The 27607-nt window shown below is 39.7% G+C and overlaps 3 protein-coding genes across 7 annotated transcripts in view; all 3 read right to left on the reverse strand.

Moving 5' to 3' along the window:
* CCPG1 (cell cycle progression 1) overlaps nt 1-1294 on the reverse strand; it is a 21152-nt gene extending 19858 nt beyond the window's left edge. For 2 of the 5 annotated variants that reach the window (XM_077185339.1, XM_077185338.1), the window contains exon 1: nt 665-935. The gene's annotated coding sequence lies outside the window, so the exon portion shown is untranslated. Of the gene's footprint in view, nt 1-664; nt 936-1145 lie in introns of those variants that run through there. The other 3 variants (XM_077185337.1, XM_077185336.1, XM_077185340.1) reach the window with 3 other exon arrangements.
* Nucleotides 1295-3197: 1903 nt separating this feature from the next.
* DNAAF4 (dynein axonemal assembly factor 4) lies at nt 3198-10966 on the reverse strand. Its single transcript, XM_054642242.2, has 9 exons — nt 10787-10966; nt 10060-10207; nt 9552-9685; nt 8319-8559; nt 7429-7574; nt 6748-6857; nt 5897-6050; nt 4782-4887; nt 3198-3738 (listed from the first exon to the last, which is right to left on the reverse strand). The coding sequence occupies exons 1-9, from the start codon at nt 10907-10909 to the stop codon at nt 3629-3631; spliced, it is 1272 nt and encodes a 423-aa protein (XP_054498217.2). The 5' UTR covers nt 10910-10966; the 3' UTR covers nt 3198-3628.
* Nucleotides 10967-14141: 3175 nt separating this feature from the next.
* Nucleotides 14142-27466, reverse strand: PYGO1 (pygopus family PHD finger 1). Its single transcript, XM_054642329.2, has 3 exons — nt 27334-27466; nt 22861-22946; nt 14142-21116 (listed from the first exon to the last, which is right to left on the reverse strand). Exons 1-3 carry the CDS (start codon nt 27380-27382, stop codon nt 19995-19997), a joined length of 1257 nt encoding a protein of 418 aa, XP_054498304.1. The 5' UTR covers nt 27383-27466; the 3' UTR covers nt 14142-19994.
* Between the last annotated feature and the right edge of the window lie 141 nt (nt 27467-27607).

A 27607-nucleotide genomic window follows, 5' to 3' on the forward strand; every position in this document is an offset into this window, starting at 1 on the left:
CCCGTGGTGCCCTGGTTTTGTATGTTCACTATGTATCTTCATTGCCACTTTTGGCATCACCTTCTTAATTTCTGTCTGGACAAATTAAATATCCATTATGCTCAGAGTGCAATTTGTATGTATTTGGGGAATGGGGGCAGGAACTCAGAAGCATTAACTATTTTCCTATCCTTAGTGAAATATAAACCAGAAGTATAAGGTGGAAAAACTTACAACCATATGTATTGTTGATAACACAATACCAAGTTATCCCAGATATGTATATAAAAATTAATCTGAGATACCACATCCTATTTATTTACCGTAAAGCAAAATAAATACCAGCCTTAAACAGGACCACTCCAGTCTAAATAAACCCTTAAGCTCAATCATCTAAAAAAAGGATTTCCTAGACTAAAAAATAACCTTCAATAAGCATTGACAAAGATGAGTAATGGGCACCAAGAGGAATACGAATGTGTTCTACAGAGTTTGCCGTGCTGTCATTCCAAGTAAAAACTCTCAGTTCTCTTCTACAGTCGATTCTTTGTTGCACAACAGAAATAAAAACAGGTTCAGTGCAATTAAACTTCAGGGTTCTCATGGAAGTTCATTATTTCTACTAAGTGGTAATTTCTTCCCATAAGTAACATTCTTCTCTTAGAATATATTTAGCAACCCATACCGAATATAGAATATTTCCTTGTTATGAAGGAGAGCCAGACTCCCGCAAGGCTGGGCATTCCCGGCTCAGTCTCTACCGCCAGTACGGCGCAGGTGTTCCTGGAGCGCACCTGAAGCGGAGCGCGGCTCGGCGCCAGCGCAGTTAAAGCACAGTGTTTATGAAACAGAGCACCTTGCATCAGCCGCCGAGGCAGCGGCAGACGATGGCAGAGAAGGAAGTTGGCAAACGCCAGCGCCCGGAGCCGGGGCCGGCACGGCGGTGACCGCTGCCCGGAGCCCGCTCGCCCCCCGAGCAGCGCCGCGGCCCCGCGCGGCCCCGCTCACCCGCTCCCCGCAGCAGGAACGGCTGCCCGGCCCCGGCGCCCCGGACTCTGCCCCGCTCCGGGCGGCCCCTCCCCGCGACAGCCGCCGCGCCCCACGGAGCTCCACGCGGCCGGGCCGGGGCAGGGCGGCCGCCCCCGCGGGCCGGTCCCGCCGCCTACCTGAGCGCGGCCCTCGCGGGGCCCGGCACGGACGAGGGGCCGCGGCCGCAGCCGCCGGTGACGCCGTCACAAACAACCCGGCCCGCCCGGGCCGGCGCCTGCGCGCGGGGCGGCGCCCGCAGCACCCTGGCGAGCGTAGTCCGCGCCCCGCCGCGGCCCGGCGGCCGCAGCGCCCAGAGCGGCCCGGGCACCGCAGCGCCCAGAGCGGCACCGCAGCGCCCGGCCCGCCCCGCGGCCCGACCCGGGCACCGCCATGGCAACGCCGCGCCGCCGAGCGCGGGCCCCGCGGCCCCGGCGCCGTTTGTGCCGGGCCGGGGCTGCTCGGAGGCCCCTTCAGCGCGGGGAGCGTTGTGCCGGGGGGATCACGGGAGAGCCGGGCTCAGGGACAGCCAGCTCTGAGGAGACGCGCTCCGGTACATGCCAGGAACGCTCGTACTGAGGGGAAAGGAAAAAACAAACAACCACCCACACCCTCGCCCCCCAAAAAAACAAGCAAACGAACACCCCAGAAAATGCCACTCCCCCCACCCCCGGAAAAAAAAAAAAAAAAAAAAAAAAAAAAAAAAAAAAAAAAAAAAAAAAAAAAACAACCAAAACCCAAAGGTGCTGTATATGGACAACAAATCTTTGATTCTTCTAGGCTCAGGTAGAATAACTCTGGTGACTGGGAATTAACTAATTTGGAAAGATTCCTCGAAGCACAGGCCCTGCTGCTTCAGGAGATACTGGTCCCAAGAGCCACCCAGACTGGTGATAAGGCAGTTCTTAACTCCCACCCATGTTCCTAGAGCACATCTCATCAACAGGCACTGTACAAACAGAGCAGATCATCCAAAATCCCAGAGGTTTAGACCCCAACAGTGCTCTGATCCTGGAAGAAAAAATAAATGGGAGATTGACAACAGCAGGCCTCATTAATAAAGGCGATGCCTTAATCAAGACATTAATCTTAATCAAGATATTAATCTTAATCAAGATATTAATCTTAATCTTGCTTATCTACGACAGCAAGTTCAGTGTCAGCTTCATGTCTTACATGACTGAGAGACAAAGAAAAAGCTTTCACTGCCCCTCTGAGAAACAGCAGGTTGTAACTGGCTTGCTCAGCAGCACTAAGGGAGGTACCTCACTCAGAGAAGTTTTGTGGCAGGCTCATCAATACAGCACTACAGCAGTTTCCATAAACAGACGAAAAAGTATTTGTCATATGATAACTCACACCCTACTGGGGAAAAAAATAAAAATATTAAAAATACTGGCATGTGAACATGAGTGAGGAAGCACAATCACTTGTAAATTTCTCCAGGGCTCTATTTTTCATATTTCTGTATCTTAGAAAAAAAGGTCCGAACTAAATTATATTACCCACAGTCTCACTCTATTCTTACTCCCATTCATATTTTATTATCCATACTAACTATTTCTGCCACACATATTAAGATATTTTCTATGCTCAAGATTATCACTAATGCAGAAATTTACATCAATCTCAAATATTACTATCTTCCATAGTCATTATGAGTCAAATTACCACTGTCCACAGTTTACTAAATAAGGTCAAAATGTTAAGTTCCTCACTCTCCACCATGCATGTATTTCAATACACATCTTGAGCAATGTTTGCTCTGACCAAAAACAGTTGACAAATTTGAAATGCTTTGCCCTGTTAGCTGAAGGGCTGACTAAGTTGATCTTTCTCCTGTTGTTCTCCTGTCTCTGCTCCTTAGCCCTCACTTCCCCTCAGTAATTATAAAAAGAAAACAGCAATATCTGTAAGTGTAGCTCAAACAGCAATATCTGTAAGTGTAGAATTACAGTCAATAGAGGCACTCAAACTGCTGCACTGCCCTCCTTCCAGCTGTTCTGAAAGTGGTTTTGGCCCCTTGCAGTGCAATGCAGCAGTTTTCTGTAGGAAAGCAGAGGCAGCAGCTTTCCTACCAGATACTTCTGACTCACCTCAGAACTCCTCTCAAGGCTCTAAGTAAAACAGCTGGGAACAATACCTGCCACCTTCTCCCTGATACAACACTGTAAAATTTGCACACAATAATATATATCTGCATGATAAATACTTTATTATAAAGACAGAAATCAGTCATAAATGGTATTCAGGAAAGAGACTGATGCAGAAAATTCAGAAGTCTGCTAAAACTGCTAAGTGAAAGGAGTGTAGTTGAAATGGCCCCAGTCTGGAAAGAACACTTAACAAAAAGGAACCACTTCAAGTCCAGGGTTTCAAATTGTCAGAGTAATACAGAATGATGACAAAAAGCAAAATTACAACAACTTTGTATCAAAATTATATAAAATGTATCCAATCATGTTTAAAATACTATCGTTTCCAATAATATATCCAATCTTTTACCAAATTTGTAAGTGTTCCAGGTGAAGCAGAAAAATGTCTAGGTAACACACTGAAGAGAAATAAGATTCCTTCTGATGTCCTCAAAGGCATCAAAGTTTCTTTTTTATACTTTTTTTAATTAAGAACTTTGCATTGTTCCTTGAATTAGTTGTCGAATCTTCTCAGCATCTTTTTCTATAATTTTATTTTTAGGATCAATCTTGAGAGCTGCTTCATAATCCTGGAGGCCTAATATAGACACATTAACAATATCAATCAATAATGCAAGAGCATCCTCTTTAGCAACTAACTGGAAATAACTACTCCCCAGTCATATGCATAAAGTATTGATCTTGAGGTTTGTCCTTAAGTAAGATGGCATCAGAATGACATTAGTTTAGCTTCCATCAGTAAATAAACTTATATTTTGTTTATCTTATTTTACAAAATAATTTTAGTGGAAACACTCTACCACATAAATATTTTCAGGTTTTGAAACATGAAAATAGAGCCTCTTCATTCATGTACATACACACCTATATATGTGTGTGTGCATGAAGGGACTGTTCTAAAGTGTTCTGCAGAAGAGAGGAAATGATCCTTTGTGAAAATATGAACAAAAAAGACATGAACTGTGAAAACTAGAGCTTGTGGGGAAAAAACCAAATCCTGAGTACAGAAAGTAAAATCTTGCCCACATTAGTCTTTTTTAAAAGATTTCAAAGTGCAAATGAAGCTGTAAGGGAATAATCAAGTGAGGCCTGCAGAAAAAGGTAAACAATGGCCAAAGCTTAGTACTTCAACATTGACATTTTGAATATTCTTCAATTTCTATTATCAGCTTTCACTTGTAAAACTGCTTTACAAAACTGATCTGATACTCTTGAGGAACTGAATAGGGACACTGTAAATTCAGTTATTTTCACACAAATCACATGTACTTGATGAATCATTTCACTCATTAATATGGGCTTCCTACCTCATTTTACAAAGATGTTACTAAGCACTTCACAAGTATTTTAGAAATATTTCAGGTTATTTTAATATCATCAATGGAAAAACTCCTTAAATTAGGAACGCAATCCATTTACTCAAACTTGGAAAGATTTTTCAAGTATCCAGTAAATTTAAAAAAAATTAAAGAACGTGGTATAAAGGTCCATAACAAATAGACATAGATTATACAGACCTCCTTCAAATCACTTCTCAAAACATGAAGGTGTGAGCTAAACAGAGTTACTTGCATGTCACTATAAATTCCTGTGCATGTTTCCATAAAGCCAAGGCCTCACCTTCAGGGTACAATTCCAGCTGACAAAACGCTGTTCCACGTCTCACGTGGGCTTTCAATCGCGCGTTCTCATTGTCAGGAACAGGTGGTGTCAACAGCTCCAGAGCCTTCACAAATGACAACACCCACAGTAGTTATAAGTAGGTTTTCCATAATTTGGGGTTTTTTTTAATTTATGAACACTTCTCTCACCTAATTACTATTATTGTACAGTAACATAGGAACTATTCAAACAGAAATAGAAAATAGCTATTCAAATTTAATATAAATGGCTTGTGACTCTAGTCATTAAGATTTGTATCCATCACCCCCAGTTTGCCACCTACAGTTACATTACCATGGCCAAAAACTGACAAATGCCATGTTAAATGTTTATTGCAGTTAAATAATGTGTTCTGTTTTCATACATCATATAGCCTATCATGCTATCAAAAGAAAAAGAAAAAAAGTAGCACTATAAAAGCACATGTGTTTTAGTAGCAGTTACTAGAAAAAGCAAGACCAAAAACCCCCAAGTTTCAAGACTCAAGTACTTATTAGTTCAAAAAATAATAATTCTTGGAAAATTTTCCCACATTATTCAGGTGCCATTTGAGATCATTCCTCTTGTGGCACAAATAACAGCTGCTAAAACATCAGGACAATACAGCCCTTGTTTAAAAATGTTTGGTTTGTTAGAAGTTTTTTAAGGTATCCTGCTCATCACCACCATTTTTTTTTCTTTCCAACCAAATGAAGCACATCATAACATAATAGAAACTGTATGAGTTTACTTTGGTTTTGTTTTCCTCTGCTCCAAGTCATGGGCTTTTTCAAGTGTACATATTGCTACAATATTTTTATCTGTAATGAAACATACTGGCCAATATATGCCATTTGTCACAAATGTGTGGAAGCCTGGTTTAGGGTTTATTTTATTGTTGTTTTGTTTTAAATTTCTGAAAGTTCATTCATCAGTATCAAATTTTAATATTTCACCATGGCTTTATTATATCAATTTTTAATTCTAAAACTTTGAATTGCACTAACATGTATTTACAGATCTGCTTAAAACAGAACCATCACAGTAACAAATCACATTAATGCAAAAGAGCCTGAGCTCCTGGATTTTTATACCTTGGAGGAATCTTCAATAGCTTTGTGCAAATTTCTCAGTTTAAGGTGGCAAGCAGCACGGTTCAGGTACAGCAGGGGGAGTTTGTTGTTCAGCCTCACTGCAAGGTTATAGGCATTTACAGCCCCAAGGTAGTCTCCCATTGCAAACATTTTGCTAAGTGTTAAAAAAGTGAAACATGCAGTTTAAAGAAGGGGATAAATAAAAAATAAACAGTTATTGTTAACTCATTTTCAAAAATTTGAGGTTTTAGCATCTTCTCCTTTGAAATGTCCCTTTATAGTCTTTTCTGAGAACAACATAGCTGAAGTTCAGTGCACCTTGCTGCTGACAATATAGCTTAGAGATACACAACAAAAATAGTCACTGCTTACAAGCAATGAAGGATTGTAAGAGTGGACACATTTATGTAGACACAGGACTCATTTTGAAAGCTTTGTATATCTGATTGCCTAATCAAAGCTTTCTGTATAACACACCTATATAAATAAACCAGTATTTGTATAAAGTCCCTGGTTTATTTTACATAGATGTTTAACATCTCACTAAAAAAGTACAAATGAAATTAAATTCACTTAGGTATAACAGTGCACTGCCTCAACTTTCTTCAAAGAAGGATATACGTAATGTGTTTATAATGATTTTGTTCATCATGAGCTTCAACAATTGCATCTCATTCTATCAGATTCTAACCCCTTAAGCTGTCAATAAAATCTCTAGTACGACTACCATGACTACTCTAGACATTCACCAACTCTGTCTAGAATCAATAAAATATACCAAACCTGAACAGTAGACAAACACCATAGAACTATTTCATTTTTAATACATTTTCAAGTGGAATGTAACTTACTTTCCTTTGTCCTTTAACCAATCTGGATTCTTCTCCTCTTCCTTTAAATCTTCCAGCTCAGATAAATCAGAATTGATTATTCTTCGAGCTTCTGCTTGTTTATGCAGCCACTGTAGACAAAAAATGTGCTAGTATTGTTTCTGAAGCAAAAATTCAAATCCAAAAAAGGATTTTATTTTCATCTCTTCACTCATACTTATCAAAAGAATTCTATTGACCACGTATTTCAGACACAGGAAAATATTTGATAGTGTCCAATATGAAAAACTTCAAAGTTTCCCCAAATATTTTATTACCATGAGAAGTCAGGTTACCACATCTCTAATACATTTTTTGTTTACTTGTCTGTTTTGATCTTTCAAAATTACTTTGTGTTCATTGAATCAAGCTCAAAAGAGGTGTGAGCTTCTTTTGAGACAGAACTGAAAGAATCTTAAATATAAGAGTCAGAACACTTCAAATTTTGTACTTCAAGGAATTAAAATTTAAAAAGGAACATGTTATTTATTAATCTGCACAACAGGGTGAAAAGAATTTTTGTATAAAATTGGTTTTTTTATCTCTTAATTTAAATAAGACTGCCTTCCTTAGAAGATGAGGATAATTGCACAGGTAACATCCCTTGGCACAGACACTATTTTTGTATTGACTGAATACACAAAAATTAATTCCCCACCTTACCTCCTCCTCCTCTGCAACACGAGATTCTCGCAGAGCTGTGGGAAAAACTCGTGGTGTAAAGTTGACTTTAATTGTAGCAGCAGCTCGGGGAGCTGGTAACTGTTCTTCCTTTAAATCCTGTGAAAATATACTACAGGAACCACCACCTATGAAAAGAGTTAGAGCACTTGAAAAATGAAGTAAGAGATTTTTCTGGTTTTCTACTAAAGTCCAAAGTACACCTGCCTTAGAAATGTGACACACTAGAATTAAACCTCTAATTGCTTGAGAAAAGCTTAGACTTGATCTTCTGAAGGGAACGTTCAAACAATTTTTCTTCTTCTTCCTAATGTAGCAAGTAAATAAATGGAATTACACAGCATCTGTCACAGATGAACTTAAACTCCTCTTACACCTCTCTCTTTGTTGCTTGTATGATGCTGTGACAGGGCAACAATAAGAGCTAAAACTAACCTATCAAATCAAACACCAATTAAATGTCTTCTGCTGGTTTAGCTCCCTGAATTGGTTCTCCATGGATCCAAGACACAGGACAGAGAGCACAAAAGGAGATTGAATATTCCATGAAATCCAGTAGTTGGGTAACTTTGGGCAACAGAAACCCCACCCCCAGGAAGTCTGCATTACACTGCCAGAAAGGCTCTCTGATTTACTTTTCTAAAGCTTAGAACAAAACCCACCCTTGTATTTCCAAAGACTTCATCTAGAGCTAAGAACTCATGTGCTTCAGCTCAATAAATTGTCTGAAAACAACAATTTTAAAATAACCATGAGCTAAAAGAACTGGTTCAGTATGGTGGAGACAAAGATAAGTGAAGAAGTAGAAACATCTGGGAATAAAGTTATATCCACACTTTAAAGAATTACAAAGTACAGTTCAATTATACAACCTCTTGTGGATCTGAGTCTTGTCTTAGAACTTCCTTCATTAGGAATCTGAGATTTGTTCGTTTTTTCATTTTTTCTCTCTTTTAATGGCTCTTTTTCTTGATGTAATTCCTCTTTTGCTTGTATGCTCTTGTATTTATCACCATCTTTTTGCTGGTTTTTCCATAACTCCAACTCTTTAGTGACCTTCTGCCGCTCCTTTTCTTTTAGATCTTCAATTCTTTTTCTTTCTGCTTCCTCTAGCTATTTGAACAAAAAAAACCCTTTGAGATACAGAACATCTGATAATACTGACTTGACTAAGTTAAAGATACCATTATTTTCTCAGTTCCATATCCCAAGCATAGTGTAACCAATAATGTGACCATACTAGCAGAATTAATTAAGATGCTTGAAAATGCCTGGGAGAGTAAAGATTTCTGATCAGCTTTTAGAGGTCTCATCTTTAAACTATTTTACTAATAACCCTAAGGTACAATCCAGAAACATTCAGAAATAAGTTTTAAACAGTAAAAATCCTAGCCATGTTCCAATGAAGATCTCTGGAAAATACAGAAATGTAAAATATATGTGATGATCTGAACACACTGTTTCTTATTTCTCCTCTTTGAGATTATTACATGTCTAGAAAAGGTACAACATTTCTACTAAGTCACTAACTGTAGCTCTTTCTGGTCAATATTGCATATGCACTCTTAAAATTTCATTGCATGCTCCAAAAAAAATCCTTTGAACACAAATGAAGGGACCAGACTTTTTATATACATACAAATTTTAAGAACATATCTTAAAATATACATAAAAAGCAGAATAACAAAGACACAAACACAAAAAGACAAAAAAACCCCAAGTCTGATATAAAATACAAGAAAGAGTGAGAATTTTTAAAATCAGTATTTTTTCACAGTGCTAAAGGACTAAACACCTGCAAAGGCCACAAAAGACTACAGTTTTGCTGCATGACTGTAGTCTCCTTTGAACAGATATAAATCTGAGCTTGTCACCAAAATCTTTTATTACTCACAGAAAGTGGCAACTTGTAAGCATTTTGTCAGTAACATTTTCATATTTGGTAATAAATAGGTTTAAATGCAGAGAAATAATAATAAAGTTCACCACCACTACAATAAAAATTGGAACTTTTCATATTCTTTAACATACATTTAACAAAGCATCTGCCAGATTAGTTGGTAGCTGTTTACATGAATGTCTTGCAGAGCTTCTTCTGAACCTACCTTCATTGTGGCCTCCAAAGCATATTTTTTGTTTTCCTGTTTTGTAATTTTTTTTGCTTCTGTCTCCTCTTTTGCCTTTTCTTGGGCTTTTAGAACAGCATTCTCTCTCAGATGTTGTAGTTTCTCCTTGTCAGCTGAAAAAAATAAACTATCTTAGTCATTGAGGCCTGATGTTCTATTGGTATATAACATGTTAATGAAAAGGATTTCTTCTGCTACTTTGGCAAAATACAACACAATTACAATTCGACAAACCAGGGTCAACCAAGCCCATCTCTAAAAGAGAAAAATTAAGATTTACTTAAACACAAAATGTTTTAAACACAAAACAGTTGCACAAGAAATATTGTTTTATTTCACACACACTAGAACTAGTAGATATTCTTTGTTCTCACATACTTTCTATTTTTAATAATGAACAAGGCTGAACTGAGCAGATATCTACTAGCAGAAGTGTCTCAGTATGGTTACCTTACACAGAATCTAGTTTTCTGTGTAGAAAACTTACCATTTTCTAGAGTTAGGGAATCCCACATGGCTGGTTCTTTTTTATACAAAGTGAAGGAAATGTTTCCATTTCCAATCTTTGCTGTGCTGTTTGTGTCATCAATAGGAGCATATAAAACGGCTTCAAACAAAAACGGAGGGATGCTTACCTACAAAAACATAATTTGTGCTAATATTTACTGTTTTCAATTAACTCTCACATATTCAAAGCAGAGCACAAGCATACAGTAAACCCCAAGAAACAGATACTATTGACAGAAGTAATTTGCTTTGTATCCACTGTGGAGGTTTGTAGAAGCCCAGAGAAGGTGCTTCCTTCCCGTTAAGGGTGGGTCGTCGCAAGGTAAAGATTTTAAAAGTCTGTTCTTCAGCACTGCAACAGAAGCCATGGATTTCAAATTTAGGATTATCCACAGTATAAGCAAATGTATAAATTCAGTCCATGTATGAGAGTAAAGGCAGTGGCACCTGTTGAGTGGTAAGAGCATTAGTAGGGAATGAGCGGTGCTAAAGCCATGATCTGCCGCAGGACGGGCGTTTAACAGCCCGCAGCAGACAGAAGGAGATGATAAAAGATAAAGGGTTCTGCCATAAAGAGATGATAAAAGATAAAGGGTTCTGAATCTGAAGAGTTGCCATGGTGCACGGCACGCGTGCTTCTGAGCAGAGCTCCGGAGTCACCCCGCGGCCGGGCGCGGCAGGAGGCCCGTGAGGCGAGCGGCTCCCACCTTCAGGTACTGCTCGCTGCAGAAGATGTTGGCGGCGGTGGCCCGGGCGCCGCGCAAGGGCAGCGAGAGGTACACGGCGCTGAGGCTCTGGCGCCAGCTGTGCTCCCGCAGCCACACCGGCATCGCCGCGGCCGGAGCAGCTCCGGGCCGCTCCCGGCCCCGGCCCCGCGGCGCACGCCGGGAGCTGTAGTCCCCAGGGGCCTGAGGGCCGCGGGCACCGCTGCGGCTCCGCAGAGCGGGAAGGAACGCAGCTCGTGTCATCCACGTACATTTCTAGAAAGAGACAAACTGCTGACAAAAGCTATCAAGCGTTAGTTTTTATCAAAAAAAAATCTGGTTCAGCCTCCCTGTTCAAGTAGGATCATCCCAGAGCACATAGCACAGAATTGTCCAGACAGTTCTGGAATATCTCCACTGAGGAAGACTCCACAGGCTCTCTGGGCAGCCTGTACCCACAGAGAAGTTCTCCCTCAGCTCAGGCAGAACTTCCTGAGCATCAGTTTCTGCCTGTTGCCTCTTGTTGAATTGCTCGGAACCGCTGAGAAAGAGCCTGGCTCCATGCCCTGGCACCTCCCTTCAGACATTTACACATTGCTGAGGTCCCCTCCCAGCCACCTCTCCTGGGGGCTACACGGGCCCAGCTCCCTCAGCCCGTCCTTGTAAGAGAGATTCTCCGGACCCTTGAAAGAACTTGGTAGCTCTGTGCAGGACCTGCTCCAGGATCTCCATGTCGCCAGTACTGAGGAGCCAAGAACTGCAACACTCCAAGAGTGGCCTCTCCACGGCTCAGTAGAGGGCAGGATCACCTTCCTTGACCTCCTCTGGCAATGCTGGCACTGAAACTTCCACATGTCCCCTAAAAATAACTGGGTCATACAGGCAGCCCCATGCTATTTCTGAGCAATATTGTCTGCTGCACTGTCTCTGCCAAAAACTCAGGAGGTAATTTGCACATTACCACTCCATGTTTCTCAAACAAACTGTAACACTGTATCTGCCAAAATAAAGTCTAGTATATTGAAAGCAACTGCTTCTGAAGACAACAGCCTGAAAGATGAGCCAAACACAGCTGGATAAAAATTCAGGTATGTTTAAGTTCCTCAAAAGTACGCAATTACCTAGAAATATTAGTAAAATCCATAAACAAAAAGTCAAGTTTTCCCTCTTTCTTTTCAAATGAGACCAAGAGTAATGGAGTTTAACATGGCTCACATTAGTTAGTATTTCTAATGTGTATCACTGAAGATTTAATTTTTATGTTCTATTACGTATAATACACAGCAATATTCAAATAGTAGAGGTTACTTTTAAGTGCTGTTTATATATAAAAGTAGGTATTGAAGAGATTTATAACTTTTTTTTTATAACAGCAAGAAATCCATCATAACTCATATTACTTCTGGGTTATTCTCCACCCTCACTCACCCACATCAGTATCATCTGGAACAATCCTTGCATGGACTGGAATCTGTAAATTGAATTAAATTTCTCTTTCCAAGAACATTCAAAGTACATAGCAGCAGCTAGAATGTGTTGAGTTTGCTGGGGTCCCCAAGACGAGGTGAGAGATGAGGAATCTGACTCCATGTTCTCAGAAGGCTGATTTATTATTTTATGTACTTATATTATATTAAAAGAATGCTATACTAAAACTATACTAAAGAAAGGCTACAGACAGAAGGCTTAACAAGAATCATGATGAAAACCTCGTGACTGACTCCTCAGAGTCTGACACAGCTGATGGTGATTGGTCATTAAGTAAAAACAATTCACATGAAACCAATCAAACATGCACATGTTGGTAAACAATCTCCAGCCACATTCCAAAGCAGCAAAACAGGGAGAAGTAAATGAGATAATGTTTTTTCTCTGAGGCTTCTCATTTTCCCAGGAGAAGAAATCCTGGCAAAGGGATTTTTCAGAAAATATGACAGTGACAAGAATGACTATAATGTAGTAACTCAATCTCCTACCACTCCAGCTGCAGTCATCCAGAAAGTCGAAGGTTTTGAGTGCAGGTCTTCTGCCTTGGTCACCCAGGTGTCATTTTTAGTTTAATCACAGAGAATATACTGAAATGAAGCAGCTTATTATTTATTCCTGCTAGAAGAACTATATTATGCATACATGCTTTACAAGACACAGTTATGGTTACCAATATTCAGTCTTCTCAAATTACACAAAAGAGCTCCCATACATCAACCAAAATGTCTATTTACTTAAAGCCTAGATCTGCAGAGCAAGGCTTGTAGGAGAAACAGTAAATATCACTGACAAGTTTTTATGTCAAAGTATCAGATTTAGCTGCTAAAGGACACAAAAGGGATTCAGCAAGGTCTTGGATCAACCTTAAAGGTTTTGAAGTGATGTGCATGTGCAGAACCACCACCTCTGTCCCACCCACCCCACAGCCTTACCTGGACAAGCTGCTGTGCTCTCACTGTGGCACACTTGAAAAATAAACAAGAGACACCCATGCAGAGTGGTTCTTCTGCTGGCACTAACTTTATCAGTCAAAAGTCTGCAGTGCAAAGTTTGCAGTGTAAGAAGGGAAATTTTTCCATTGAAAAGCTGATTCCTAAATTCCCATCACCTGTGCCATGAAGGATGCAGATTTATGTTCCAGACAAACCTTAATAATATTATTAATATTCTGCGCCTTCTAGCTGCCTATACATATATATATATCTTTTCTGGGGTTATTTCACTTCTAATGGCTTCAGAAGTTTTAATATAGGGGAAAAATCATTTAGATAGTTTACATTTTCTTACCTTTAATTATTAACCTTTTTTTCCTCACATCCTTTCTAAATTCTCTCTCATTTCTCTCATCTCTCCAGATTTTTAACAAGAAGCAGAAACATTTTATGAGACTCTGTTTATTTCAACAAACTGTTTTGCATATATAGCTTGGGACCTATATCAGTTACTTTTAAAAATTATTGGTGAAGCAGTGATTTGGTATGTGTTAGTTCTGGCATTTTAACTAAAGGAAGAGCTTTGTAATAATTTTATAAACTGGAATGAATAATTCTTAGTATAATCACTTTCCAAGTGCAGAAAGTTATTTAAAAAATCTATTTGGACAAATGGTACTTGAGCCTTCCTTCCCATCCTGTGAAGAAATAGGGCTGAAGGTACAAGATCTTTTCCCATCTGCTTTGAAGTTACTGCAGATGAGCACCTTTACAGAACAGTGGAGCTCTCCAAGAAAGGCAGGAGCTGTATTTTCTGATCCCTATGACCTCATGCTGCTTCTTGCAGGATTACACCTAATCCAAATGCCTTCTTGCAGGCAGAATGTGAGAAGCATCCATCTAGGCATTACTTCATCTGCAGAAAGTCCACAGGCAACTTCCCCACAAAAATTATCTTTATTTTAAAAGAAACTGAAACTAGACAACAGAAAGCAACAAAGTTACATACAGTGCTGGACAAAGCCTACCATATACATTTTCCAAGAACACTTGAATCAGATTCTGATATATGTTCTTCTAAAAGGTAAAAATATCACATCATTATTAACAAAAAAAAATTAAATGTCAACAATCTTAATCAGCTTATATTTTGCATTGTTTGGATGGCAGTAGATTGGTAACTTGCCTTTTTCTACTCACTTTTAATTCTAAAAGGAGAAGGTGGACAAAAAATTCCAAGTCAGAAGGCCCTAAAGACCACAGTGCCTGCTCTAAAGGCCACAAACACAAGCTTGGAGGAAAGACCAAGTTTTGAATAAAAATCCCTAACAACTTTGTATAATTTCACATTTCAGAAAGAAAAGAAACTATCAAGAAAGAAAAACAAAAAGAAAAAAATATATATTAAGAGCTTGCCCTCCTTAAGTTATAAGGAAGCTCAGATTTCGACCATTCTGTAGAGGAAAAGATGAGTGTCCAGAAACAGACAACTCTCATAACTCCAATCCCAAAATGTCTCCAGTACAGCAATTCCTGAAATACAGTGCACAAATCTCCAAGGAAAAAGGTGGGGTTGGAGCAAAAAATAATTTTGAAACAGTTTCTTTGAACATGAAAAGGAAAATTATGTATGGTAAACAATGCAGAAATAGTTATTCCCCATGGTGCTGGGATAAGCCATTTCTAAACCAGGAGACAAAGGGTAACACTGAAAACTTCAAGCTAGAGGCAGCACTCTGAGGGCCTGAACACCACTCAGAACTAATTACCCCAGAACTGGTGACACACAGCACTAGGCCACTAAAGGGACCTTTCTTTTCTTCTATAGAAAGCAGAAGTTATCACTTCCACATAAAGAAGTGAATGTGCATAACTCAAGATGTAGTGTAGGATATTTATATTGCCTTAAAGAGTTCTGCTAAGTACACTTAGTTTCCAATTTTAGGGAAGAGTCTATTCTAATATAGAAAGCTTCTGCCAAAACTTAGCAACTGCAGAATAACTTTAAAATACATCCAGTTCTACATCCTCCTGCATATATCTAATCACATCCAATAGACAAAAAATTTATATGCCTTCTAAACAAACAAAAAATTATATGTTTTGTGAAACAAGTAAAGAGTGTTAGAATAGAATTTTCACACACAAGAGCTGATTACCAAATGTTCACCCATTTATCAGTGGATAATATTAAGAAATTCATATTAAGTAATGTCAACAAGATGATAATGCATATCAGTGCTGTGTGTTCTGAAAGGTACTCAGTTTTAATTATTAACTGCTACCATCTATCATACCTCATTCTATGCAAGACACCTCACCAGCTACCAATCCATAAACAATAATGTTTCACATACTTCATAGAGTAGCTTAAAACACATCATGGTATGAAATAATTTGTATTACATAGTAATTTAATCCCTGGCCACAGGGTTAATGTTGGACAAAGTCTGGAAACTTTTCCAATTTGAATTACATACATTAACTTTGTCACACACCACAGCACTAATGCATGTATTACATCAGACATGCTCTAATTTAAAATCAAAACAAAAAAGTTGTTGCAAAAATACATGTCACCAATGTGGAACACATTCAAGATTGTATAAAAAGTACTGAACTGATATCCCAAAACAGGTATATTTAAGCAGTACATAAGGAAAGATTAGTTTTAATATGAAACAGTCATTTAAGTCACATACAACATGATAAGAAGCATGACTTCCTTTTCTTAAAAATGTTACACCAATACTTTTACTGACAGGCAATGCTTATTTATAAAATGAGAGGGATATATTTAATGCAGATGTGTTACTGTATTAAGCTGGAATAAAGACAAATGTTAAAAAGGTGCTACATTTTAACACCACTGATTTTGTAAAAATCTCAAACCATATAAGCATTTCACTTGCAAATATCACAGGCCCCAAACTGCAAACACTTTAAAACATTCTTGACTGTGTGCATGCAGTTTCACCGACTTCATTAATTGTCACATGCTTGAAATTAAGCCTGAAAAATGTGATTACAAAACTGGTTCTTAGATTAAAAACTTCAGAGGTCACAAAGTACAATCTTCTTTGAGCAGCCCCCAAAATTATAGTTTTCTTTTAAGTAGAGCAAACTTCATTACTTTTCTCTAGCTTCTTTCATCAGAAGATCTCAAATAAAAACTAGGCCTCTAAACAACCTTTGGAAGTAAGCATCACTCCCATCTTCTTTCAGAAGAGACAAGCACAAACCTGCTAGTTTCAAGTTGTAGAGGGAATGAGTAAAACAGGAAGAAACAGGATTTTTGCTACCTGCCCTCTGGTCTGTATCCAGCACTGTCCCTTCCATGTTTTCTCATTTAAAATTGGTCACTAGCAAAAAAGTATTAAGGACAGCACAATCCAATTTATACCTGTCTATTTCAGCCTGAGCGGGAAAAAAATTTGGGAGCAATATAAGGCTGCATTTCTGATCATGACCAGAAACCATGTAAAAGGACACAGGCATTTCCCACAAAAATGTTAAGGTTTGCAAGATTTACAAAATCTTTGCAATATTTTTGGTGTGCAGCACCAGTACAATCTAAATCACCAGTAATGAAAGAAGCACATGAGAGTTCAATACAAATTGTTTCATGTATTACAAAAACCTCACCTATTCTAGCCAACCCTCCCTCCCTCCCACCCATCATTCTAGAACTAACTTCTAATGCTAATCAGCTGACATTTTCCTAGTACCTCACTAATTAAACATGATTGCTGTTTCTCCTGTGCATACTTGAACTACTACTTAGTCAACACATGCAGAGAAAACCAAAATATAACTGCTCTCTAGACAAAGAGTTCAAGTATGCCAAGAGCAAATCAGTAGGGCAAGCATATTGGCTGGATGACTTCTGGAGATCCTTGTCAGTCCTATCTCTAACATGACTGTCCTAACAAGTGTGGAGTCGGTTGTTCATTTGTTTTTATTTCACATCATTGACATTTGCTAATGCCTTGAACTTACAAGTTAATAAATGAGGAAAATTTACTGGGTTACAAACCCAATAGAATACCAGTTTAGAAAAAATCTAAAATAAATGGTTAGAATAAGTTTCATAAATCCACAATTTAAGGCCTTATAAAATGATATTCCAGATGATTTTAAGTATTTAAGAACACTATGTTTAAATACTAATGTCCTGACAGCTAATCTAGAAAATAGTTGCCTAACTTCATGTTGGGTTGAGGAAAAGATTAAGAAATACATGGTTATTTTAAATACAATGTCTGCTCCAACTGTCAAAACATGAATTAGATTTCTGAGAAGAAATGCCCCAAAATCTTCTCACAAGAGGCATGGGGTGTGGGAGTGGGAAAGGTAATAATATCATCACTGGAGCTTTGGTTGAATTTTCACTGAGCAAAATTCTGATTTCACTTACATTACTGTAGGTGTGAACCAGCTCCATTATGTTCACAGTGCTAATTGTTGCAGAGATTAAACTGATTCCTAGAGGAACAAATCTATCTGAACAAGGTTTGGTTTAACTGCTTCTTCAGGCAGCAAAAGCAACTTCAAACAGTCTGTCAGTCATTAGGAGCACTACTGAAGAATAAATCTCTTTAACAGATGTTGTTGCTTGTTTGGTTTTTTCTTGGTGGTTTTAAAATCACACCTCTAACAAAACACGATTAAGTCTAGTTAATGTACTAAATTAAAGCAACTACTGATGAAAACAGCAGCTCTGGATCTATCTTACACTTCACATCTCCATACAGGAAAATTCTCAAGATATAAAATATGTCACTTACACTCTAGATATCATTTTCTTTTTCCTGATGAGAGGAACACAAAAAACAAAAAAAAAGACCAAAAACCAAAACCAGAAACAAAAACCCACAACCCAACCAAAACAAACAAAAAACAAAAAAACCAACCAAACAAAACCACCCCACCAAAAAAACCAGCAGGGTAATACTGCACTTACACAGCAAAACTTTTCACTTTTAAAATAAAACAAGTTGTGTAGATCTGCACAGGATCTTCCAGGAATGTACACAGTAGAGCCCATTTAAAATCAAACACAATGGTGAACTATCAAACAGGCCTTACTTTCACTCATTAGCATGGCTTACCATGAAAACTACCTCTTTATTAGATGACTGAATTCTCTATAAACTCCTATATCACTCATCACTCACAGACCTGAAAAATGTATCACATTAAGGAACATGACTAGTACCTGTGAGCTTGGCATATGATTTAATTGCTGTTTAAAGACTGTTTCCAGTACAGTGGTACATATTCCAAGCAGAATCTGTTATCACAGTGCCTCCTTTTATTAATTCCAAACAATATTTCTTTCAAAAGAAACGTTTTCAGTTGCATGTGCAACTTCATCACACTGCTAAGGCTGAACTGTTCAAGGCTAGATGCTTCCCAACATTCAAAAAAGAAGGGGAGTTATTTTTGAGATCAAGAATAGGATCAAATTACCCTTATTAAAAGAGAATTTCTTAGCATCACACATGAAGCTCTAGTGCCATGCATACTTGTCAGGAGGATATCAGGTTTAGCAAAGGAGCTAAGCTTCTGATTACTTAGTTCTGATGTGAACTAAACTCACCTGGTATGACAGCTGTATTTTCTTTCTTCACCTTAGATTTCCTACCCCCTCACTGCAAGACTGGCTGAGGCAGTGGTGGGAATTTAGATTTAAGACTTTGCTAGCCAAATTATCAAGCAATTCAGAGAGCACACTCCATTGCCTTGCCCCCTCCTTCATGCCAAGTGGGCTGTGTAAGCTCAGGGTGACTGAGCAGGCTGGAGCTGACAGCCCTAGGAGCTGGGCAGGATTTTCTGTGCACTACTTCATCCCCAATCCTCAGGCAGCACTGAGGCAGGAGACTGGAACCATCAGTGAGAAAGAATGAGAGAGAGGTGCATGACTGCACAACCGTGACAGAGCAAAGACTGCATCCCAAGGTATGTCCTCAAGATAGATGAATGAAGGTTACATGTGCAACTCTACTTCTGGCATTCTCTAGATTTAAAGCAGTGGACTTCATAAATGTGTTCTTCTTCCAATTTAATCTTATTTCACAACAATTTCCAAATAATGCAAGGCCTAGCAAGAGCCTTCAGCATGTAATTGCTGAGAAGTCAAGAGATTATTGCCTTTTCAAGGAAACAGAAATGTGTAATAGTTAGAGGGTTTCATTGTGTTACTAAGCATGAATTCATGATTTTTGAATAGCACATTAATGCTTTACTTCAAAAATAGGAAAACGCACATACAAAATTCTCTGTATTTACCCTAAAATAACAACTATTAGTACTGCACATTCCTCCATGTCATCTCTACAATATTCAAAGAAAGGCTAGCAAGAACATCAATAACAGACATTCACGCCAAAAGAAAAAAAACAAAGTAATGAGTACTTGCAAATATAGTACCATTAAAACCAAGCACTAAATGCTAGTGTTAGTTAACACATTAATATACACTAGCAAATTAGGGCTATTCATACAGGCACATTTTTTCCTTCAATAATATTGTCAATGCTCATCCTACTTCCGATCAATTGTCAGTTACAGTTTTATCAGAAACAAAAAATATTCCATCCTGTAAAACATTTGCACGCATAAAACTAAGAGTACAAAAGCTGAGATGGAAGTTTATGAATGAATACAGATTAGGGGGAAAAAAGATGACAGCAATCAAACACAACTGATTGTCTGCAGAAAGTGAAGTACCCAATTTGTAACCGAATTTTCCTAGCAAGTATTTGCACCACTAGCAGCCATTGAGGCTGTCAGCCCTCTGTGTTCAGTGCAGGTGGCCCTGCAGTGTCCCTGGTGCGCATTAACTGCACGTCCTTGTCAGCCATGCACGTGTCACAGCCCCACACTGCCGATGCCTCTGCCGTCAGGAGCCCATAGGCCGACTCTGTCATGCCTGTACAGATCCGGTGGAACCATTTCTGACAGGAGGCTTCGCACAGGATGGCATCCTGGTCATCATTGACTTCATGTGTACAAATCCCACACGGGTACACGGGTTCAGAGGACGAGTGGCCGTGACGACTGGGATGGAGGGGGGTTTTGCTGCTCTTTTCAGAGTTGCACCCTTCAGCAGTACCTCGAGGCTGGCGGGACTTGCTCTGTGTCCCATTTGAGTGGCCAGCATTGGTGTTCTCAGCACTGTTAGAATGGCTGTTATCCTGGTTCACCACATTGTTTCGAGTAACGTTTTTCAGGTCGCTGTTACCTTGGCTCACAACGTCCTCTGTCCTGTGATGATGCTGATGAGCAGCAGTGCTCTGGCTGGATGCTTTGCTTGCACCTTGACTAAAGTCTTGCTTTTGTGCTGATGATTTTGTCTGGTTGTACGTGTTTGGTGGAGGAACAAAAGAATGGTTTGACTCTAGCTGAGAATTTGGAAAATTTGGATTGTTTCCAGGACCAAAGTTAGTTGGCACATCAGGGTGAGGTATCTGACCAGAATGGCCAAAGTTCTCCCCAGGATTTGGTCTGAAATGCTGAGCAGACATATTGACATTTTGATTTATCTGACCACTGCCATAAGGTGGTTGATTCCCAAAACCTGGGTTATCATGAGGACCAAAGCTGAAAGAATGGGGTCTACTAAAACCCATGCCAACAGGGTTTTGAGGAAGAGGATGTGGCTGGTTTCTGAGGGAGTAAGAACCACCATATGGTGAGGACACTCTGGGCAGCATGTGAGGTGGCATTCTGAAAGTGTTATAGCCTCCAAAGCCAGGATAACCAGGATTACTAAAATATGGATTTCCTGAAGGAAGTGGTTTATAAGACACAGTATTATAGTTGTCATCAAATGGATTTGCAGCTACAAGGTGGTCAGAGCTTGGGTTCGGTGGTGGAGCATATTCAGATGGAGGAGGAAATGACGACCCCTACAAATATTTTAAATACAACACTTGAATTAGTTTTAGTATTTCCCTGCAAGACAGACCAACCACAAAGGCTCTGGAATAGCAATACAATTGCTGAAAGAACTGTTCAGCTGTTGTGTAAAATTCACCCACTGTACCCTGCCAGGCTGTCTGAAATTTCAGAGGCAGGAGAGGAGCTTGAGCTCCAGATAATGTAGTGATTTATAGTAGTTTCAGAGTTTTAAAAAGTTTGCAGTTAAAAATACTACTTGATATGTGACTTCTATTTCACAATCTTTTACAAAAGACAAGCAACAATATAGAAATCCAACTGTCACAAACCCATACAGAAAGTATTTCCAAATGTTGAAGAGCACATTTGAAGCATTTCCCTAACTTCATTTTGGGTTCATGTTACTGAATATACATCTCATAAGACACCCCACTTCCCTGAAGATATACAAACCTAATGGTACTACTGTAACCGTAAAAAAGGCATTTAGAATATAGGAGTCAGCAGACTGGTATTCTCTATAGCCTGTGGAATATTCTGTGCTGTACATTTCTATACCAAACAGCATTCAGTGATTGTGGACAGTCTGCAAAGCATAGTCAGTAGGTATGAAACACCAGGATTATGCTCTGGTTACAGAGCATAATCAAGTGTTTAATGGAGCCCAGAGTCTGTTTAAATGTCACCAGTGCAGTCATACAATTGAAATTCATTCTAGATTAGCCTGTAGGGAACACCTGCTGGGTTCACCCTCACACTAACTGTGCTCACAGAAAGCACTTCCTTCTAAGTACTAATGAACTAAGACTGAAAATTTATTTAAAAAAAAATGCTGCATTGCAAATTTTAACCTGGTCAGAAGGAACACAAGCTAATCTGCATGTCCTCTAGAATTATTACCATTCCAGAACACAAGGAAACTCCAGTAAAAAAAGAGGTGTGAAGCCTTGTAAAGTAATGGAATATTTCTCAGAGCAAGGTTCAGTGTGACTACTTTAAAACAAAACAAAACAGAAATGAAGAAAACAGATCCATATCTCAATGGACTCTGCATAGGCCTAACAGAAAGTGATTGTTTTACCTACATAAATAAAGGTATTCCCACTGGGCAGTGCCAAATTAACAGATACTCTCACTCAAAGCTGAATGAACACACAAAGGAAAACTCGGCACTATAGATACCCAACTGCTTAAGATGTTTTGTATTGAGGCTTTCTTTTCTGGAAAGAACAACTGCATAGAAACATCACATAGCAAGGATGCACTGGAAAGGAGCTCTGCCTGATTTAGCTTTTGCTTGGAAATCACCTGGAGTGTATGCCAAGAGCTTGGTCAAAGCATTAACAAACTGTACTGATTCATTAGCCCACAAACCTACACATACAGGAATGAAAGTAAGGTAAGAAGTAGTCTCATGGCAACTATTCACACTGTATGGATTTCTACCAATGGCTACAAAGTCATTAAAAAAAAGTCTGCCTCAGAATCAAATCCCTATGGGGAAAATCCCAGTTGTTGCAGTCTCTCTGTGCTCCTCTCTTTATATGTTTTTGGCAACTTACAGGGATTAAAATAACTTCAGTACAAATTACTAGTATTCAGGAAGATTTTAACTTCAAAGTAAAACTGAAATACTTGGTATGTAGCTGCTATTTGTGACAAGAAATTGATATTCTGAACAATGAGAGCTACTCATACCAGCAAACAACATTTGAGTTTATTAAGAATTCAAAAGAAGCAAAGGGAATTTACCTGTGTATTCGCTTTGCGCTTTTTCTTATCAGGGCTCCCAAGCTGAACTCCTGGTCCTCCTAACCCATCCAATCCACTGTCACCACCTACAAGATATCAATCAGTGTAGTAGTACATTAATTATATTGCAGACTGTATTGTAAGCTTGCCTTTAACTACCATAGCCTCAGATACCTGTTACAAATACTGAATTTGCATTGACTCTGGTGCCTTGTGTTGCAAGTGCTAAAGGAGCACACATCTGGAGGTAAGCTAACATCCCTCCTATACCTGTCTGCTACCACTTTCATGTCTCATTCATGCTCATTCTTATTGAAATAGACATTTCCATTTATTTTATTTTTATCTGCCCCTTGATTCTTAACATCTCCTCATCACCAGTTAGAAGTATTTCTTGTTTGCATAAATCATAAAACTTTCAAAAGAACTGCAAAAAGCCATGTCTAAGACTCACCTCTTAACTCACATAGACACTGCATCAGTGTAACAATATACAACAGATTGTTACAATCCACCATGAAGGAAAAGAAAAGCAAACAGTAGTAGATCCATGAACAAAAACCATTGAAAACTTGCCATGTTGTTTAGACTAATCTCCAGTGCATCAAATCTAAATTTCATTAAATGCAAGACTTGATCAAACAAAAAGACGTCTGCCAATAATAAGTGAACCAGCTCACCTCTGTAGAAATGTTATAAAATAACTGAGCAAGTCTATCCTGGCACAAAAAAAAGTAAGGAATGTTCATTTCACTGGTTGCTCAATCAGATTTCACCCTGAGCAATACAAAGAGATATCTGTACTTCCCCTGGGATTCTCCACCTTTCACAACAGTGGGACAAGCTCTCAAATTTGTATAAATCGTGGCTTCCATTTTAAAACCCTAGCTAGACCATCAGTGAAAAATAAAAATGGCAATCTCATTATTATCCCAGTCAGTCTGTCTTCACAGGCTCAAGTGAAATTGCCACAATATGGGAATGCAAAGAAAACCCTGAGCTGAAGTATGAGAAGCATTTTCAGGTGATACCAGAGCAACACATGTACACATGTTAAAGTACTAGCATCATTATATTAAGAAACCATATTAATTCTTTTTTCCCCAGGCCCATTAGGATAATAGCTTATTTGCTCTTTTATATAAATATATAGTAACAGCACAGAACAGTAAGCAGGCAATCCAACCTAAAAATTTCACTGTTGTTTGTTTAAAATTTATATTCAGAATATGAGTCAAACTTTATCAAGATGCAAGCATCCAGCTGAACACACAGGTCCTCATTACCAAAGACAACCTGGAGATAACTGTGAATTATCAACAGTGTTATGCAAAGCAGCACAATGTATGACATTACACTGCTCTGTTAGACAAGTGTTCCCAGCAGACAGGTAAGCCAGCTTTAGGAATATTCAGCAACATAACACAAAATCTCTTCTCACAGGGAAGTAGCAGTCCTATTGTACACAGACCAAAATATCCAAGTTATTTGAAATACTCCTGACCAAGGAGGCCTGACAAATTTTCACTCCCAGCACTTCCTCCACGCCTCCTTTTTTTTTTTCTTTTTTTTTGGCGGTTTCAGGGAATTTACCAGTCCTACTTCAAGTAAGAATCCAGTTCTGCCTCTGCTTTAATAAGTTCCTTTTGGCTCTAGCTATCACTGTTAAAATTTGATTTTATTTTTCATTACACATAAAGAAGATACATGGACATCCCAGATCAACACCTATCAAATTTTAAGTCTGAATTTCAAAGACAAGGGCATGATGTCACAATCAAGGTCTCAAAATAAATTCAGGCTTGCACATAGCATATTGTGGTCTAAGGTACAATCAGAGAAACCAGGGATTACTCTTTAAAAAGAGACCTTTTAGCCTTGATTTAGAAGATAAAATCCTGCACATACTAAGTGTGCTATGAAGCATTGTCACTACATTACCTGTAGATACTAAATGACTACAGCATAAGGTTTTACATAAAAAATGATGGCAAATTTTCCCTCAATTTCAAATCTATAAATCATCTTCTTTATAATCTATTTCCTCAAAACTGTTCCTGTACTTTTTATAAGCTTCTTCTCCAGCATTCCTATAAGTTTATACTAAATTTAGTGTAAGATTGCACTGTGAACACTAATCCTCACAACTGCATAAATGACACTCCTTTTCATGTCCTTGTCCTCTTAAAAAATAATTGATGTTAACTACTGATAGCAAAATATTCCAAATATCCAGATTTCTTTTAATAAATTCAACAATAGCAGCACAGACATCAGTAAATTTGTGATCAAGTAGAATACTTAGGGTCATACACAAGTGCTGGTTTACAGTAGCTGAAGTTAAGACTTTACAAAACTACATATAAATTCCCTCTCTGGGACATCATTCTTCAAAAGCATCAGCATATGAACATGAGAATTCCAGTGACAAGTTCCATCAATTTCTACCTGAATTACTTTCATCAGCAAAGCCATTCACATGCCTTGGTTTACAGAAGGGAGTCCTGTGTCTAGAAAGGCACAAAGCTTTTGTATTTTCACTTCTCACTGTGTGAGGCCAATGATTTCATTCAGCCCTAAGAATTTATATTTTCCCTGTGGGCTCTATAATGATTTAATTTATACATGAAAGGAAACAGAATGTTAGTCCTAGCATACCTCCAAAAAAAGAGTGAATAAGGCTCATTTTCATGAAGCCAAAATAAACTTTCCACAAAGTCACTTTTGGTACCTACCACACAGACTTTCATTAAAGGACTACCAAGCATTTTGGAATGCTGAACTAATGAAAAATTATTCATTGTCCAAGCCTATTTTTTTGGGCAAAAATACAATCCTTTTGACTGGGACATCACCTATCTCATGGATCTAAAGATACAAATACATATCTGATAACTATTCCCCTATTAAACTACAGATAAAATTAATTTCAGCCATTCACACTTGTGCAAAGGAGAACAGATAAGCCTCATATTCTCTTTTACTTTGTACATACCTAAGGTGGGCATTTTCAGTGTTGGTTAGGAGAATTGCAAGTTGTAGTTTGGTTTACACATTAAGGGATTTTTACTTTGCATGTAATTTATGCCATACTTAACATACTGCAAATACAGTATGGAATATTTTCATATTCACTGACAAATCTCAGTCTAGGATTTACTACTTTATCTCAGTAAGAACATTTTCCCAAGAAACATAATGGCTGAATAAACTTTTCATTAGAGGCAGAAAACTAAAAATAGTCTCATTTCAACCAAATTTGGTGAGCCTGTTCTGTGGCCCTGAGACTGTAAACAGTTTTGATAATAAGCTGTAATCAGGTGGAACTCGGTGGGTAACTCCAGCATGTGAAACCATATATGCTTAAATATTTGCAGAATCAGGGCTTGAGAGTGGAGGAGTCTAATGAATCCCAGTCTCCTTTGTAACACTGCTGTGTGTCTTCATTCTCTCATTTTCAAGCTTGCAATCCAGCTGTTACTATAGCAGTTTTAGAAAAGCAAACTGTAAATCAATGACAATATGCACCGTGGAATCCACACCTTTTCCCACTTATCCAACCAGAAAAAAAGCTTAAAACACCAAGAACAATAGAATTCCAGGGGCAAAACAGGAGGCAAGAAAACAGGAAGCACTAAACTGCAGATTTTATAATTTTGCCATGATTTTCACCCAAGTCAGTCACCCATCCTGCTGTCTTTGATTATTTCATTCAGAGAGGCATTCCTGTGTCTAAGGACTATAAGGACACAACAATCGCTACGAAGGCTGATGTGCCACTGCCATTAAAGTCAGCTGCACTGCCGAAGTCGGAGGAGACCCTGTATTTCTGCCTTTCTCCCTACTCCTTTGAAAGAAACGCATACCTCAAACCTCACCAGAGCCATACACCAGTGCTATTAGTAAAGAAATAATATTTCGATTTTTTTCTTTTTTCATTTCCCGAAAAGGGAAAGACAAAACCCCAACTACACTCAAGCACAGGAGCCAGGACTGGGGGCAGAAGAGCGAACACTCAAGTGTAATTTATGGGCTCTGCATCAGCACGAACTCGGACATGTGGCACTGCCGCCGTATTCCCTTGCACCAGCAGTATGCTCGCTGCATACTAATGCGCTGCACATCCCCAGACACACAAGAGACAGGACCGCACGCCGCCCTCCCCCGCGGGGCACACCTGCGCGCACGGCGAGCCCCGGGGCTGCTTTTCAGGGCCCGCAGGCTGCGGGAGCCCGCGGGGCCCGGCCGGGCCCCACCGACCAAACTTCGAGCGGCCCCCGCACCGCCGGCCCCGCCGCAGCCGCAGGGAGGGACCGCGGCGGGGGCGGCCCGGCCCGCGCTGCGCTGCGCGGGGAGCCCGGCGGGCAGCGGCGGCGCGGGCGGTGCGCGCATCCCGCGGCTCCGCCGGCGCTCCGCACGGGAGCCAGGCCCCGGCGGCGGCCGCCCCCGAGCCCGGCCCAGCCCTCGCCGTACCTCGGGATCTCTTCAGCGCGATGGGGTCCTTCTCCTGTTCCGCTGACATTACAGACAGCAGCGCATGGCTCCCAGGGCGGCAAGAATCGGGGCTCTTTGATGCTGCTGCCGCCGCCGCCGCCGGCCCGCACCCCGCCCCCTCCGCCCCCGCCTCCTCCGCCGCCGCCCCCGCCCGCCGCTGCCCTCGCCGCCGCCGCCCCAGCAGCGGAGCTACGAGACTTTGCAAAGTTTGGGCGCGGGAGGGCTCCGCTACAGCCCGCGGCGGGGGCCAGGC

The sequence above is a fragment of the Agelaius phoeniceus genome, chromosome 13 (assembly GCF_051311805.1).
Source record: "Agelaius phoeniceus isolate bAgePho1 chromosome 13, bAgePho1.hap1, whole genome shotgun sequence".
In the NCBI taxonomy this organism is placed as follows: domain Eukaryota; kingdom Metazoa; phylum Chordata; class Aves; order Passeriformes; family Icteridae; genus Agelaius; species Agelaius phoeniceus.

What these genes read in the sequence shown, in the direction of transcription:
- PYGO1 (XM_054642329.2), bottom strand. Translation starts at nt 27,382, where the DNA reads ATGTCAGCGGAACAGGAGAAGGACCCCATCGCGCTGAAGAGATCCCGA. An exon ending in CGCGCTGAAGAGATCCCGAG is followed by an intron (nt 22,947 to 27,333) that starts GTACGGCGAGGG and finishes GATATCTTGTAG; the next exon opens with GTGGTGACAGTGGATTGGAT. An exon ending in AGCGCAAAGCGAATACACAG is followed by an intron (nt 21,117 to 22,860) that starts GTAAATTCCCTT and finishes AAATATTTGTAG; the next exon opens with GGGTCGTCATTTCCTCCTCC.
- DNAAF4 (XM_054642242.2), bottom strand. Translation starts at nt 10,909, where the DNA reads ATGCCGGTGTGGCTGCGGGAGCACAGCTGGCGCCAGAGCCTCAGCGCC. An exon ending in AAGACTCAGATCCACAAGAG is followed by an intron (nt 7,575 to 8,318) that starts GTTGTATAATTG and finishes CTCTTTTCATAG; the next exon opens with GTGGTGGTTCCTGTAGTATA. An exon ending in CTATTGAAGATTCCTCCAAG is followed by an intron (nt 4,888 to 5,896) that starts GTATAAAAATCC and finishes TCATTTGTGAAG; the next exon opens with GCTCTGGAGCTGTTGACACC.